The 15,833-nt window shown below is 41.1% G+C and overlaps 1 protein-coding gene across 6 annotated transcripts in view; it reads left to right on the top strand.

Moving 5' to 3' along the window:
• LOC139753443 (monomeric sarcosine oxidase-like) overlaps positions 1-15,833 on the top strand; it is a 69,350-nt gene that overhangs the window by 33,631 nt on the left and 19,886 nt on the right. Inside the window, exons 1-3 of one of the 6 annotated variants that reach the window (XM_071669959.1) lie at positions 6,264-6,452; positions 11,649-11,807; positions 15,510-15,645. In XM_071669959.1, coding sequence (XP_071526060.1) covers positions 6,450-6,452; positions 11,649-11,807; positions 15,510-15,645 — 298 coding nt within the window. In that variant the 5' untranslated portion in view covers positions 6,264-6,449. The other 5 variants (XM_071669954.1, XM_071669955.1, XM_071669956.1 and 2 more) reach the window with 5 other exon arrangements.

Below are 15,833 nucleotides of genomic sequence, written 5' to 3'. Positions count from 1 at the left end.
AGCATTCAACGCTACAGAGGCCACTAAAGCATTCAACGCTACAGAGGCCACTAAAGCATCCAACGCTACAGAGGCCACTAAAGCATCCAACGCTACAGAGGCCACTAAAGCATTCAACGCTACAGAGGCCACTAAAGCATTCAACGCTACAGAGGCCACTAAAGCATCCAACGCTACAGAGGCCACTAAAGCATTCAACGCTACAGAGGCCACTAAAGCATTCAACGCTACAGAGGCCACTAAAGCATTCAACGCTACAGAGGCCACTAAAGCATCCAACGCGTTTATCAGCGCGTCTGTATGTCTGATACGTACATTGAACTCTTGACAGAGCTCTCTATTTCTCTCCATACTGCGTAGGGTGATTAGGCGATAAGTGGGAGAAGGCCAGCGATCAGATCACGTGGAAAGGATGGAGGAGATCAGCACTCAGATCAAAGGGATGGGAGAGGAACCAGCAATCAGATCATGGGGAAAAGGATGGAGGAGGAGATCAGCACTCAGATCACAGGGTTAGGATTCAGATCAGGGAGTCAAGAAGGAGGATGTTCAGCATTCGGATGAGGGAGGAGACCAGTAATCCTATGAGGGAGATAGTGAGGGAATGAGGAGGCCAGCACTCAAATCATGAGGTTATGAGAGGGTGGAGTGCAAGCAGTCTCAGTCTCTGACATTTTTGGGGTCAGCCAACGACCACCTCCACACCGTCTTAATGTCTCCAGCTAATCAGCTGAGGCTCGCCCTTCCCCATGCAAGGGCAAGGATGTGTACCACTGTGAAGGCCCTCCCCTTCTTCTCCCCTCCCCTTCCATGCTACCCCTTTCTAAGAGCAGGGATGTGCGCCTGAGTGATGGGAATACACACCCCCCCAACCCACTCCCTTCTCACAACCCACAACCTTCTACAGAGGTCCCCAGAATCTTCAACTCCATTTCGCTCGTCTCAAATGAAGGCTTGAACTCATGATGTTGGTCTGGACACCATTCCGAGATACTTGAGCGCTGGAATGCGACGTGGATAGGGTGTATTATGGTTCGGTTTTTCGGGAAGGTTTGCCCAGTACATCCTGTTAGGTACGACGATCTCTCCAGCACGCACGATAGCCATAACGTATATAATACAGCCACTGTTACCCCCATCTCCTCGCCCGTACCTCAGTGCGAAGAGGGAATCGAGAACTTCTGAGGTTTATCGATAATTGGAAGGGTATGAACTGATCCCACTTCTATATACATATATTCATAGCCTGCCCTAAAGATCCATGACATAATCCAGTTCAGGTGTAGCATCACATAAGAGGATGTTCTTCTCTGGCCAGGGATGAGGCCTGGCCTCCAAGGTCAAGGAGGATACACGTAGGTGCGACGGGGAATCCCTCGTCTGTTGACCGTGGCCTTCGGGGTCTCGGATGTTCCTCCTCCTCCTCCTCCTCCCGGTGGTGGTGGCGGTGGCGTCTCTCAGGTTTATCCGGCCATTCTGGTTTTGTGAGTCCTGTGCTGCCTCTCTCTCTCTCTCTCTCTCTCTCTCTCTCTCTCTCTCTCTCTCTCTCTCTCTCTCTCTCTCTCTCTCTCCTCTCCAGTGCTTTGTACTGGTCGCTACGAGCTATGAAGCCCATCGGTGAGAATGGCCATTCGATTATGCTAATATACCTGATGTTTTTTGTTTTTTTTTCCTTCTAACGTGCGTGAGCAAAGAGGGTCTCCATGGGTTATTTGCCGCCAGACTCGCACTCACCAGGGACTAGAATTTATATCCGACCTCACTACCAAACACGAAGGTATAATACGAACACGAAAATAGTGCAGTGAACTCGCGCTGTCGAAGAACATGCAACCTCCTTAAAGCAGGATTCGAACCGAGTGGGTGCTGGGGACGCTAAAAACCCAGGGAATTGAGGAGTCCATGAGCCAGAAATGATCGTGCCATCACCGTTTTCTTCTGGGCAGTGTGATTTGTGTGGCTCGCAGCTTTCTTATGTCTGCTTCCTGAGAGGGTGGACGACCAGATAGATGAGGCGCGGCTTAGGAAGGAAAGGGACGACCTATCTGTAGAAGGTGATAAGGGAGTCTTTAGCTTGTCTGAGTCTGGCGACAGTAAGTGTTCTGAGGGCGTTTTGGTTTGTATGTCACTTGTGTGTTGAAGGCTGAAGCTTGGACAGTGAATGTTACGTGTCTGTGTCGTATGTTATGCCTAGAATGGTTTGTGCTTTGTGAAGCGGAAGCGGTATATATATATATATATATATATATATATATATATATATATATATATTCATAAGTGACACGTCGCTTGTTTGAAGACGACAGTACTTAGAAGCTGCCTCTGTGATTATCACGTTAAACAACTTTGTTTTTTTCTTTACGTTGGAGGATCCAGTCACGGACAAGAGTTCACATCAAGGCCGGTCCTTAATTGAAATATAAAGAGGATTGAGAAATGGGAGAACGAAGAGACAAGGGAATATATCTACGAATTCTGAAGGAAGTGAAAACCTTGTCCTTTAAAAACGTGCCAGGTCATAGTTACTGGGAATGACATGATTCAGAAGGTAGGTAGTTCCAAAGCTTCGATGTGTAGGTGAAGAAACAGTCATCAAAACGGCTCACCCTTGAGTTGCCAACGGCCACACAATAATCATGTGATGTAACAGCTTACCGAGTATTGCGTGATCTAGCCAGTGGTGGGGGCACACGAGCAGCCAGCTCTCGGGAGCAAAAACCAAAATAGTACCTATAGAAAAAGGAAATAGAACCAAAATTGTGGCGTAGGGCGAGAGGGTTAAGTTTGGTAGTTAGCCTGGGAGAGTTTATAAGTCTGAATGCTTTCGAATTAACACTATCGAGTAAGGATACAGAGCTAGAACTACCCCAGATGTGAGAGCAGTACTCAATCCTTTGTATACACGGAACAACTGCTCAGAAGAAAAGAAGTTTCGTCATCTGAACAGGACACCCAGTTTCTTAAAGGCAGACTTAGCTATTCCTGTAATGTTGGGTTTCCAAGAAAGATTGGATGTTACAGTAATGCCAAGTATGTTCATCGAGTCAAGAGGTTTTGGAATTACAGAACCGTCAAAGGAAAGGAAAGAGTTGTATTGAATTTTCGATAGATGGGTCTTGGAGGCATGAAGCTGAACTAGATTTCGTCTGCCTCACTGAGATATCTTGTCCAAGTTTATAGAGGAAACTGTGTCAAGACGAGATGCAAATTGAGTGAGAGAAGGAGCAGAACTGAAGAATATGGATGAATACAGTGTTGAGTCGTCAGCGTATGAGTGCATTTAGTTATTTGAGGAAGAAAGTAAATCGTCGAAAAAAAAAAAAAAGGACAAAAAGTAAAGGGCACAGGACAGAACCTTGAGGGACACCGCTGTTGATGGAGAAAGGTTGGGCGGAGGGGTATAATCCAACCACCACCACAGAGACAAATGGGCCGGAGAGGAAGCTAGATATGAAGGAGCAAAGTGAGAGAGGGTGGCTTAAAGATGAGACCCTTGAGCCATACCTAGTTGAAAGCTTTAGATTGGTCAAGGGCAACTACACATGATTCCGTAGAATCTTTCACGGATGATGACCAGACATTAGTAAGACAGGAAAGAATATCACCAGTGGATCTTGCTTTACGGAAGCCATGCAGATGGTCAAAGAGAAGACTGAGTTTCGAAGTGTCCAAGGATATGGGAGTGGAGGAGGGATTCAAAGACTTTGGACACGGTAGATGTCAAAGCAATAGGACGATAATTAGAGGAGTCGAAATGATCACTCTTCTTAGGGATGGGATGTATCACTACATGTTTACACGAAGAAGTTTTGGTTTTCAAACAGAAATGGAACAGACGAGCAAGCACAGGTGCAAAAGTTCAGAGGCACACCTTTTCAGTTCACGTGGGTGGATGCCATCAGGACCATCAACTGGTACGAGCCTACGGGTATGTAATCTTGTCATTCTCCCCATCTCCTTTCAAGAGGTCCGTGGCAATGTTCCCAGGGCCACTTTCTCTCTCTTCTTGAACTTTCCTCAAGAACTTACCAACAAAATTGATCCGAGGTTAGGACAGCAGCGAGCTCATAAACAAAGCAAAAAATGCATGCAGTGCATTACGTAACGATAACGATAAGATTATGAGGGCTCTCGTTTTTCGTTTGTTTGAGAGGTGATAATGGGGGGCGGCGGGGGATCATCTCGGGCATCGAAGGACAACAGGCCACAGGGCAGGTGACCCCCTCCTTCTTCCCCTCCCCAACCTTATCAGGCTTGCTTAATCGTACCAGTGACCTTTGTGGACAGTATCTGGGTGTTGGTACTTCAGCATTCGATTTTTTTTTTAGGGCAGGAGGGTGGTGGGTTCTGTTCCCATGCTGAGTTCACTATTTCTTTAATCTTATCAATGATACCGTAAGATCTTTTTTTCATTATCTATCAGGTTAACTCCATTACGTTGCAGTCCTGTTGTTGGAGGATCAACTGTCAGTTTTAACATGTTTAGCTGCTTCGTTAAGTGAAATTTCGTTTACCTGGTGTGTTTGCCTCCCACAAACCTTACTTTACATCTTCAAAATCTACCTTGGGCTGTATATCTTGTGGCATCCCATTTTCCAGTCACATATATCTTCAAAATCTACCTTCGGCTGTACGTCTTGTAGCATCCCATTTTCTACTCACATACCATACAGCTGGAAACACTTGACATTTCAGCCACCTTGTATAGTTATTTTACATAATTTCTCGACCAAACTTTTAAGGTCGCAACCATGATGACAAGAATTTCGCGAAAGCTGTATTGTTACTTTTGTCGTATATTCCTTAAACTCAGATGTATTCAAGGCAGGATGCCTGACCTTGCCAAGTCTTATAGATTCTTCAGCATCGTTGTTTATAAGCTTTAGTATGATTACTCGACTATAATGATAAATAACCACCAGTGCATCCTACTGTATTATCATCAATAACACTTACCTCGTTCCCCAAAATGTTTCTTTTTATCTCTTCTTTCTTTGACTCTTTGAAAGTCGTCGAAACTCTCACACATCATAGTTGAGTTGTATCTCGTGAGGCTTTTCCTTTTGAATGACCCTCTTTGCTTATTTTACTGTTTGCTACACTATGTCATACTCTATCTAATCTGTGATACAAATTTATTCTGTATAAACCAATCAATTCACTCCCTTCTCTCACTCCCCCTTCTTGCCCTCAATCTCAATTTTCTTTTTCACGTACATTTTATATCCTTGATTTTAAGAGCAGCTCTTCTTTTACATGATTTTGCTTGGCAAAATACTGTTGCTGTAATCTTCGCTCTTCTTCCTTACAGTGTATTGTCCTTTAAGGGAGATTACATGTTAGACGAACATGGTAGTTCAATCATTTTTCCGGCTTTTATCTCTTTCTTCCAGTTTCTACAGATTTCTAGATTTGACATGATTTCTAACTTCTCCAATTTCATGTATCCCACTCCTTTATATTCGTCTTTACATTGTGCCTGATTATTTTCCTTTGATGGGTAAATGCAGTGCCTTTATCCAATCATCTTTTCCCTGTATTCTCACTTCCTGTATTACTCTTCCAAGCATATCTTTTCCATTTTCCTCCATGGTATATTGTATATGATTAACGTGTTCTTCCATAATGCTTGCTTTTATTGTACACGCCCAAGACTTAGTTATATTTCAGTGCTCCTGTTTTCCTGTATGCAGCAGTTTTTAAGCAGTTTCTAAGTATGCACGTTTCAGTTTTTTTTTGCAAAATTTATCGTGTGTGGTTCATTCAAAACAACTGGTAGAGCTATGCTTTTCCAGTGGACTTTCCTAATTAATGTTTAGCTACAGCTTTGTTCAATGACAGAGGAAGCCAGGTTTTCCCATCTTTCTGCTTTTTGTAACACTTCATCCTTTTGTATGTTGAAAACATTTTGTTTATTGATTACTGTAATCTCCAAGTATTGGCTGTCATCTGTTACTTTATGCCCTCAATATTTTCTGGCTGTTTCTTCACTTTAAAAATAATCGTATTGATCCTGCCATTATCATTATCTAATGAACATTCTACATCAAAATGATTAATACGTCGACCCATCATCAGCAAAGAAAAGTGCGCTTATTTCAAAGTTATTCGTTGACATAATCTTTCCCTAATTCCTCTATTTCTTGTAAAATTTTGCTTGTGACAAGTGTAATCAAATCTTGCTTGCATGCTTTTCCATGACGTACGTATCTCGCGGGAAGTTCAAAACTGGCTGTATTTCAAGATCCTACTTCAGCTTTCGTAGTTTTAGTGTCAATACTGCCCATTTCGTCGTAATGTAGGACTCAAAATGAATTTGTGAATGGAAAACGTGGGTTATACCGCCCTAAACTCGGTCAGATTAATAGAGAAGACTTGACACTTGCCTCAGTCACTCTTCTGAATGACGCATAACCCGGCCTCCGAGGTCCCATATCCTATTAATAAGTATGGTAAGTAAACACAAGGTCACTCTGACTTGCTTACGTTCGTGCGGACATGTCACGCTGACTTGTTTAAGCACACGGGTCCCCTTTCTCGTTATGGCTGGGCCAACAGCTACAGGTGGCACAGTGCTATCGGCGGCCGAAGGGTAAGTGGAGTGAGTGAAAAGTTTCATACTGCAGTTCTCTTGAAGTAGAGGAGTGTTTCTGTTACTCTTACGAGTTGTTTTGATCTCATTTATGTTCTTTTTCTTATTTTCATGTTCATAGATCTGTATTTAGACATTTTTCCTCAACTAGAAATCAACCCTTTTGCTTAGACATATGGTTTTAACAGGAATTTCATCAGTCACTGCTTTAACTTTGTAATTTACTCTAGTTTTATGGTCTGTCTTTGTATTCATTCTTTTGTTGTACAGTCACAACAAGAACGTTAATGGAGTAGAGTTTATCTTGAAAAACAACAATATAATCTTTAGATACCCAAAACATATTAAATTGTTCTAGTGATGAGGTGGCAACCCTTTTTTTTAGTATGTACAGAAATGCTGTTTACAACAGAGAAAAGTTTTATAATAGCAACAATGTAGAATTTTTGAGATACTTTTAGAATAGAATATTACATCATAGAACAGAGGTTTTACTTGGGCACCAGCATTTTCAGTGTATGAATGGTGAAGTTACTGAGAAGAAAAGGAAAAGGATAGTTTCATACAGGGCTTTACAGGTAAGTTATGGTTAGTGCAGTGCAACATATTAGATTATCTATTTGGATGAATGGCAGCACCAGTGATTGATAATTTCTTAAATGGCAGTATAATTGATTTTGTGCAGTATTTTGACCCCTGTAGTAATGCAGACTTACTGTATAGACATCTGAGATTGCCCAACAATCAACAAAACCAATGAAAACCTCACCTAACCTCATGTAGGGACTGAGATTTACCTAAATACTCATTATCATAAGAGGTACTACACCTCCTGTGATAATATCACCCTCTTTGTCAAGTCTACAGAGTGTACGGATTCCAGTGGTATCACTGCAATCAAAATATACTTATTAGAACATTGTCTGCTTCTATAAACATTACCCCACTATCTTAGAAATATATTTTTTTTTTATTTTGCTTTGTCGCTGTCTCCCGCATTTGCGAGGTAGCGCAAGGAAACAGACGAAAGAAATGGCCCAACCCACCCCCATACACATGTATATACATACATGTCCACACACGCAAATATACATACCTATACATCTCAATGTACACATATATATACACACCCAGACACATACATATATACCCATGCACATAATTCACACTGTCTGCCTTTATTCATTCCCATCGCCACCTCGCCACACATGGAATACCATCCCCCTCTCCCCTCATGTGTGCGAGGTAGTGCTAGGAAAAGACAACAAAGGCCCCATTGGTTCACACTCAGTCTCTAGCTGTCATGCAATAATGCCCGAAACCACAGCTCCCTTTCCACATCCAGGCCCCACACAACTTAGAAATATGCTGTCATTAAAAGTTTGTTATTTCTCCTTGAGTAAGTTGAAGCAAAATCATTTGTTTGTCATTTATTTCTTTTATGATAACCTCTCTTTTCATAATAAGAGATATTGTTTTTTATTTCACTTGAAAAACACCCATTTTAAAGATTGTAGGTAGTATAATGTCACATCATAGTGTTGGAGGTTACAGTATGAATTCATGAAATACACACAGAGAAGCAATAAATTGATACAAAAGATTTTACTCGTCAATTGAGTATGCTGAGTCGGTACATTTCGTGTATCGGACTGACCCTCCTACAGTCCTTTGAGGTATTTGGTGCTTTTCTAGGGTGTTCAGAGTTGAGGGACACTATCAAAGGGTGAAATGTCAAGAAACTTACCATACAAAGGCAAAGGGGATAAGAGTGAGTGCTCAAATTACAGAGGTATAAGTTTGTTGAGTATTCCTGGTAAATTATATGGGAGGGTATTGATTGAGAGGGTGAAGGCATGTACAGAGCATCAGATTGGGGAAGAGCAGTGTGGTTTCAGAAGTGGTAGAGGATGTGTGGATCAGGTGTTTGCTTTGAAGAATGTATGTGAGAAATACTTAGAAAAGCAAATGGATTTGTATGTAGCATTTATGGATCTGGAGAAGGCATATGATAGAGTTGATAGAGATGCTCTGTGGAAGGTATTAAGAATATATGGTGTGGGAGGCAAGTTGTTAGAAGCAGTGAAAAGTTTTTATCGAGGATGTAAGGCATGTGTACGTGTAGGAAGAGAGAAAAGTGATTGGTTCTCAGTGAATGTAGGTTTGCGGCAGGGGTGTGTGATGTCTCCATGGTTGTTTAATTTGTTTATGGATGGGGTTGTTAGGGAGGTGAATGCAAGAGTTTTGGAAAGAGGGGCAAGTATGAAGTCTGTTGGGGATGAGAGAGCTTGGGAAGTGAGTCAGTTGTTGTTCGCTGATGATACAGCGCTGGTGGCTGATTCATGTGAGAAACTGCAGAAGCTGGTGACTGAGTTTGGTAAAGTGTGTGAAAGAAGAAAGTTAAGAGTAAATGTGAATAAGAGCAAGGTTATTAGGTACAGTAGGATTGAGGGTCAAGTCAATTGGGAGGTGAGTTTGAATGGAGAAAAACTGGAGGAAGTAAAGTGTTTTAGATATCTGGGAGTGGATCTGGCAGCGGATGGAACCATGGAAGCGGAAGTGGATCATAGGATGGGGGAGGGGGCGAAAATTCTGGGAGCCTTGAAGAATGTGTGGAAGTCGAGAACATTATCTTAGAAAGCAAAAATGGGTATGTTTGAAGGAATAGTGGTTCCAACAATGTTGTATGGTTGCGAGGCGTGGGCTATGGATAGAGTGGTGCGCAGGAGGATGGATGTGCTGGAAATGAGATGTTTGAGGACAATGTGTGGTGTGAGGTGGTTTGATCGAGCAAGTAACGTAAGGGTAAGAGAGATGTGTGGAAATAAAAAGAGCGTGGTTGAGAGAGCAGAAGAGGGTGTTTTGAAATGGTTTGGGCACATGGAGAGAATGAGTGAGGAAAGATTGACCAAGAGGATATATGTGTCGGAGGTGGAGGGAACGAGGAGAAGAGGGAGACCAAATTGGAGGTGGAAAGATGGAGTGAAAAAGATTTTGTGTGATCGGGGCCTGAACATGCAGGAGGGTGAAAGGAGGGCAAGGAATAGAGTGAATTGGAGCGATGTGGTATACCGGGGTTGATGTGCTGTCAGTGGATTGAATCAGGGCATGTGAAGCGTCTGGGGTAAACCATGGAAAGCTGTGTAGGTATGTATATTTTGCGTGTGTGGACGTATGTATATACATGTGTATGGGGGTGGGTTGGGCCATTTCTTTCGTCTGTTTCCTTGTGCTACCTCGCAAATGCGGGAGACAGCGACAAAGCAAAAAAAAAGAAAAAAAAAGAAATATCTTAAACGGATATTTGCATTACACTGTGGCCAGTTGGTGTGTCAGATTGTGATCAGAAATGAAAGAAATTGAGGCCTCATGGTCTTGAAAAGGTAAGGCTTTGCCCTTAACACAATTCACCCATTTTGAGAAGCCGGAAAAGACGTCCAAAATGACATCATTTATGAATTTCAATTATTGCTGAAAAGAACTGATATAAATCAGTGGAAGATCTTTATTTTTCCATTGTATCTTCCAAGGAACAGGCTCCTAATCCTACTGTATGATCAGATCATTTAGAACTTTTGCTTGTTCTTCATTTATATTTCTCACAATGTACGTTTATGATAAATATTCTTAAATCTTTTTCATGCCTGCTCCCATTTCCTGCATTCACTCACATCCATTCTCTAGTTTTCATGAGTAATACATCAAAACCGCACCCCTTATCCACAACCAGGCACCACAGACCTTTCCATAGTTTACCCAAGCTGCATCATGTGCCCAGATTCAGTCCATTGACAGCGCATCACCCCCTGTATAAAACATTGCTTCAATTCACTCTATTCTATGCATGCCTTTGACCCTTCTGCAAGTTAGGCTCTAAGGATGTGTGGATCAAGTGTTTGCTTTGAAGAATATATGTGAAAAATACTTGGAAAAATAGACGGATTTGTGTGTAGCAATTATGGATCTGGAAAAGGCATATGATAAGTTTGATAGAAATGCATTGTGGAAGGTTTTAAGAGTGTATGCTGTGGGAGGTAAGCTGCTAGAAGCAGTGAAAAGGTTTTACCGAGGATGTAAGGCATGTGTACGAGTAGGAAGAGAGGAGATTGATTGGTTCTCAGTGAAGGTTGGTCTGCAGCGGGGTGTGATGTCCCTATGGTTGTTTAATTTGTTTATGGATGGGATGGTAAGGGAGGTAAATGCAAGAGTTTTGGAGAGAGGGGCAAGTATGCAGTCTGTTGGGGGATGAAAGGGCCTGGGAAGTGAGTCAGTTGTTATCCGCCAGTGATACAGCACTAGTGGCCGATTCGAGTGAGAAACTGCAGTTGGTGACTGAGTTTGGAAAAGTCTGTGAAAGGAGAAAGTTGAGAGTAACTGTGCATAAGAACAAGGTTATTAGGTCCAGTAGGGTTGAGGGACAAGTTAATTAGGTTGTGGTTTTTGTTTGAGGATTCACTTGGTGCAGCACATGATTTTCAGACAGGGGAGAAGCCTTTCATGTTTTCACAGTGCCAAAACACCCTTCTAGAAGACACTAATGGAGCACATGACTAGTCATACTGGAGAGAAGCCTCATGATGTTCATAGTGTAAAAAGACCTTCTCTTAGAGGAGTGGTCTAGTATGGCTGACTGTTCATACAGGAGAGAAGCCACATGAATGTTCACAGTGTCAAAAGCCCTTCTCCCAGAGGAATGATTTAGTGAGGCATATTAATGCTCATACCAACTCTTTGATGAGACTGTGCTACCAGTGACACAGCCTTTTTTTAGTCTAATTCAACCATCCACCAATCTTACATTAAGACCATACCTCCTCATTTCCTTTCTAATAAACCTCTTTCCTGACATCTTATGAAGAACTGTTCACTGTTGACATTGTTTCACTGATGTAGAAACAAAGACTGTAATCAGGCCACCCCAGTCTGTGAGTGCATATGTATGTGTGTGTGTGTGTGTGTGTGTGTGTGTGTGTGTGTGTGTGTGTATGTATATGATATACATTATAGCAGTAAACAGTATGTTATTTGTATATTTATACACAGTCTTCTCTTCCAGAAGAGAGTAAAAGGTTCAGTGGAAAAAGAAATGTTTCCGGAAGAAAAGATATATGATTTGATTGTGATCGGTGCTGGGATGATGGGGTCAGCTGCTGCCTATCATGCCTCTCAGCTTCCCAATACATCTGTCTGTCTTGTTGGACCTCCAGAACCAAAAGTATGCCTTGATAAAGTGCATTTATTATTTTTGTTGTTTCTAATCTTTAGTGATTGTTTTGATTTTATTTAGATTTAAAGATATCAACTCTGTCTTGTGTTGCATTGTAGAAAATTAAGATATCCTGTTGATAGTCCTATGGAACTCACAACATTGTCAGTTAACATAGGATCCCAGTGCTTCTCAGACATCATAGTGAAGAGTTACAGACATTGTGAATATTCAGCTTTTACTCTTTCTATGATGATGTTTTATGTACTGAGAACATTAGATGATATGACACTGAGGGCATTAGCATATGTCATCTTAGGTTTTTGCTATGAATATTTCACCCTCCCCTAACCAAGCTTAAAAACATAATTTCACTATTTGACTGGAGAGTAGATTTTAAGATGATTGTGAATGTTTGCAAAACTATAAATTGCATGGTTAGGGACCACTATATCCTTGAAATCTTAGTTACTGATCTCAAAACATGAGAGCTAATCACAGGGGATATGTGCCTTCATTCCCTTTCTTACCTTTTTCATGAGCAAAAATTCATAAACACTGTAAGAGAGCCTTACTGGAGTCCATAGGTGTGTTTTGGTAGAGATCTGCACCACCCACCACAGAAAAGCTAAAATCAATTTTCAGGCAAAGGTCCAGAACATAAGCCTCTTTACTGATTTGTTCCTCAAAATTTTTTTTTATTATTCTGTCAGATATTTTCCATAGATACCTCTCTGGGGAATCAATTATTACATTAGAAAAATTTGAACACTGATATTTAAGACAACTACAGTAAACAAAGAAGTGAGGAAGGTGGAAACTTTCCTTACTATACATTTGAAAACAATGTGCATTTATTTTTGCTTGCCTGAAAGTGCTGAAAAAGCATTTAGAACCTGTCATATGACTGTATAAACATTCATAGGGTATATGTAAACCATGGCAAACAATGAAATCTAAAACAGATATGCCTCAGGAACAAATGAGGAAGACAAAAGTCATGTGGTGAGTCTTAGAGCTAAACACTGGGCCAGGAGCTAGATGATGGACTGCATTTCCTGTCTATAGGGAAGACCCACCATCAGGCTCCTTATCCCTCTGCCTGGTCTCTTCCTTTCCCACTTATTCCATTACTGTATTTATCTCAGCTGTTGTTGTTTGCCACGGTTTTCCTATAATTTTAGTAACTCTTTTAGTGTTCTTGATGTCAGTTTATGCTGGTGCAGCAAGGTGCTATTGGTGTCAGTCAACAAATCTAATATCCTGTCACAAGTTCAATCCCATGCATATTGTTGCTTCTGTTAGCTGGCCTTAGATGGCAACCTAAATGTAGGATGAGTCATTAGAATTGCTTGGAGGCCTCATTAAACCTTACTGACCATTGTAGGTAGTTGTGCTCTCACACCTGCTCACACTGTTCACAGTTGTTGCCATTGCACCTTTACTTAGGATTGGCTAAACCGGTGAATAATGTTATCTCTAAACTAAGTAGAATTAACTCTTTATTCATAGAAAAGGAATAATGGTTCTCTCACATCACAATATGGCTTTTGTGGTGCAGGGTCTGCTGATGACTTTCTCTCCCATGTGACTCATCTAAGGTTCTTCTCCCTCAGGTATTTTGGTGAATCTATCATTGTGGCCTTTGACATCTTTATTTCATTTTACAATTTATGGCATATGATCTTGCTTTTTGAATATTTCTCCTTAGGCTTTTCTTCCTCTCAGTTCCCTGATGCATAACATTCTCTGTAGAGAGTTTCTTTGCCTGCTCTAGTTTTGTCAACCATGGTTTTTAGTATACATGCTAAGAATAAAGAATACAATTTTGCCAGTCACAGTCTCAAGTTTTGAGTATCCATAATTTCCCATGGTACCATCAATATTTTTTCTACCTCTATCCCAGCTTACCAGATCACCATTGCTTGGGAGAAGCTGGAGGAATGTTACAACCAGGCAGTGTTGCTTGGGCAAGCGTTGAGGTAGCCTTTTGTGTGGTATAGTTGGCAGCCTGCTTTGTGGGACTACGGAGACTTAGCATCAGGCATGCATATCATTGTATTATTATTTTTCAATGTTGTATATCATTTCTTTGTTCTTATATAGAATATGCATGTTGTTTTGAAGTATAACATGCTTATTTTCAACCTAGAAACAATAATTGTAAGACTTATGTCTCTCAAGGGGCATTCCCCTAACCCTTACATTTCCCATGGACTTCACTATGGTTTAATGCCTACACATGTGTAGTAGTTCTTCCTCAATCTCTTTATGCAAGAGTGAAATCAAAAGCCTTCCATCTTAGTACTTTTATGGGATTACCTCTCTTCAGCCATCCCTTTCTAACCTCTGTGATGTTGCTGTCCTATCCCTATTCAACAGGTATTATTTTGGCTTCTAATGTGAGCTGTCTGCATGTGTCCCAGTCACAAAGGCCTGAACCCATGACACATGTCTAGCTGCTGTTTCCCAGAGATTTTGTGTAGAGACGAGCCTCATGAAGATTGATTGTTATGATGTAACTTCTTCCGTCAAACAATGAAGCTTAGGAGCTCTTTCCTTCTTTCATTTTACTGTGTTCCTATAGCCTTTTTATCTTTTTGAGAGTCAGGTCTAGAAACACTTAAGGAGCTCTGATTAATTTCCTCCATTTTTTAACCCGTTTTCCTTTCACCTGAGGTGGCCATGATTGAGGCATATTTTGTCTATGATCTGTGTACCATATGGTAACTCCATGGGTTTCTCCATGAAAATCCCCTCTGGTTAGTCATGCCAAATGTAATGCAAGTTATCTTATGATAAATGGTGAGGACAGAGAAAGGCATGAGTCACAATATAGAAACAGATGGGAAAGTGGGTAGGGAGAGATAAGACTGGGCAAATTTTAATGCCTCTCTTGAGGAATGAAAGTTTTTACAGTAATCTAAACCCAAGCTCTTCCTTAGCACAGATCACAACTTCCACACAGAATGCAAGAGCATGGACATGAGAAAGAATGTTCTTTCTGTGCTCTTTTCTGTATATACATATTTATTTTTGCTTTGTCACTGTCTCCTGCATTAGCGAGGTAGCGCAAGGAAACAGATGAAAGAATGGCCCAACCCACCCACTTACACATGTATATACATACACGTCCACACACACAAATATACATACCTATACATCTCAACGTATAGATATATATACACACATAGACATATACATATATACACATGTACATAATTCATACTGTCTGCCTTCATTCATTCTCATCGCCACCTTGCCACACATGAAATAACAACCCCCTCCCCACGCATGTGCGTGAGGTAGTGCTAGGAAAAGACACAAAGGCCACATTCGTTCACACTCAGTCTCTAGCTGTCATGTATAATGCACTGAAACCACAGCTCCCTTTCCAGAGTGTCTCCAAAGTTCAAAACTCAAATGCATTATACAATATATACCATTCAAGTCCATAATTTTGAGATACTGTGCTCTAGAATTTTGCCTACATTATGCAAGAGTATGGAGATATGAAGAAAGAATGGTTCCTCTTGTGCTCTTTTTTATCTTTGTATACACTGTCTCAAAAGTTCAGAACTCAAATACATTATACAGTATATAACATTTGAGTCCATAATTTTGAGACATCCTGCTGTTGGACTTTGCCTACAGTAGATGAAAGATCTCTCATCCTTCAAAACCTACGTTTTGATTCCTTTCTTACTTCAGATTCGTAAAGAGCATGAAATATTTGGGTCCTGGTTTGATGAAGGAAGAACATGTGGTCCAGTTAACACAAGTCACACCTGGTGCAATCTTGCTGCCAAGTCTGTGAAGAGATTTAGAGACCTCGAGAATATGACAGGTATGCGCTGTGTTGAACATAGCGATGCAGTTTTATGCAGGACATTCTTTGCATTATGCATTTGCAATATGTAGCACTGGTATTGCTTCCTCCCCAGGTTGCTCTCATAAACAATTTGTAGGATAAGTTAAAGGACTGCCAGTGTATAGTGAACATTATATTTTTTTTTTATTTATACTTTAAGCTCT

This window comes from Panulirus ornatus, chromosome 14 (assembly GCF_036320965.1).
Source record: "Panulirus ornatus isolate Po-2019 chromosome 14, ASM3632096v1, whole genome shotgun sequence".
In the NCBI taxonomy this organism is placed as follows: domain Eukaryota; kingdom Metazoa; phylum Arthropoda; class Malacostraca; order Decapoda; family Palinuridae; genus Panulirus; species Panulirus ornatus.
Note: the sequence above shows the minus strand (reverse complement) of the source record. Positions and strands in the feature narration are given on the sequence as shown.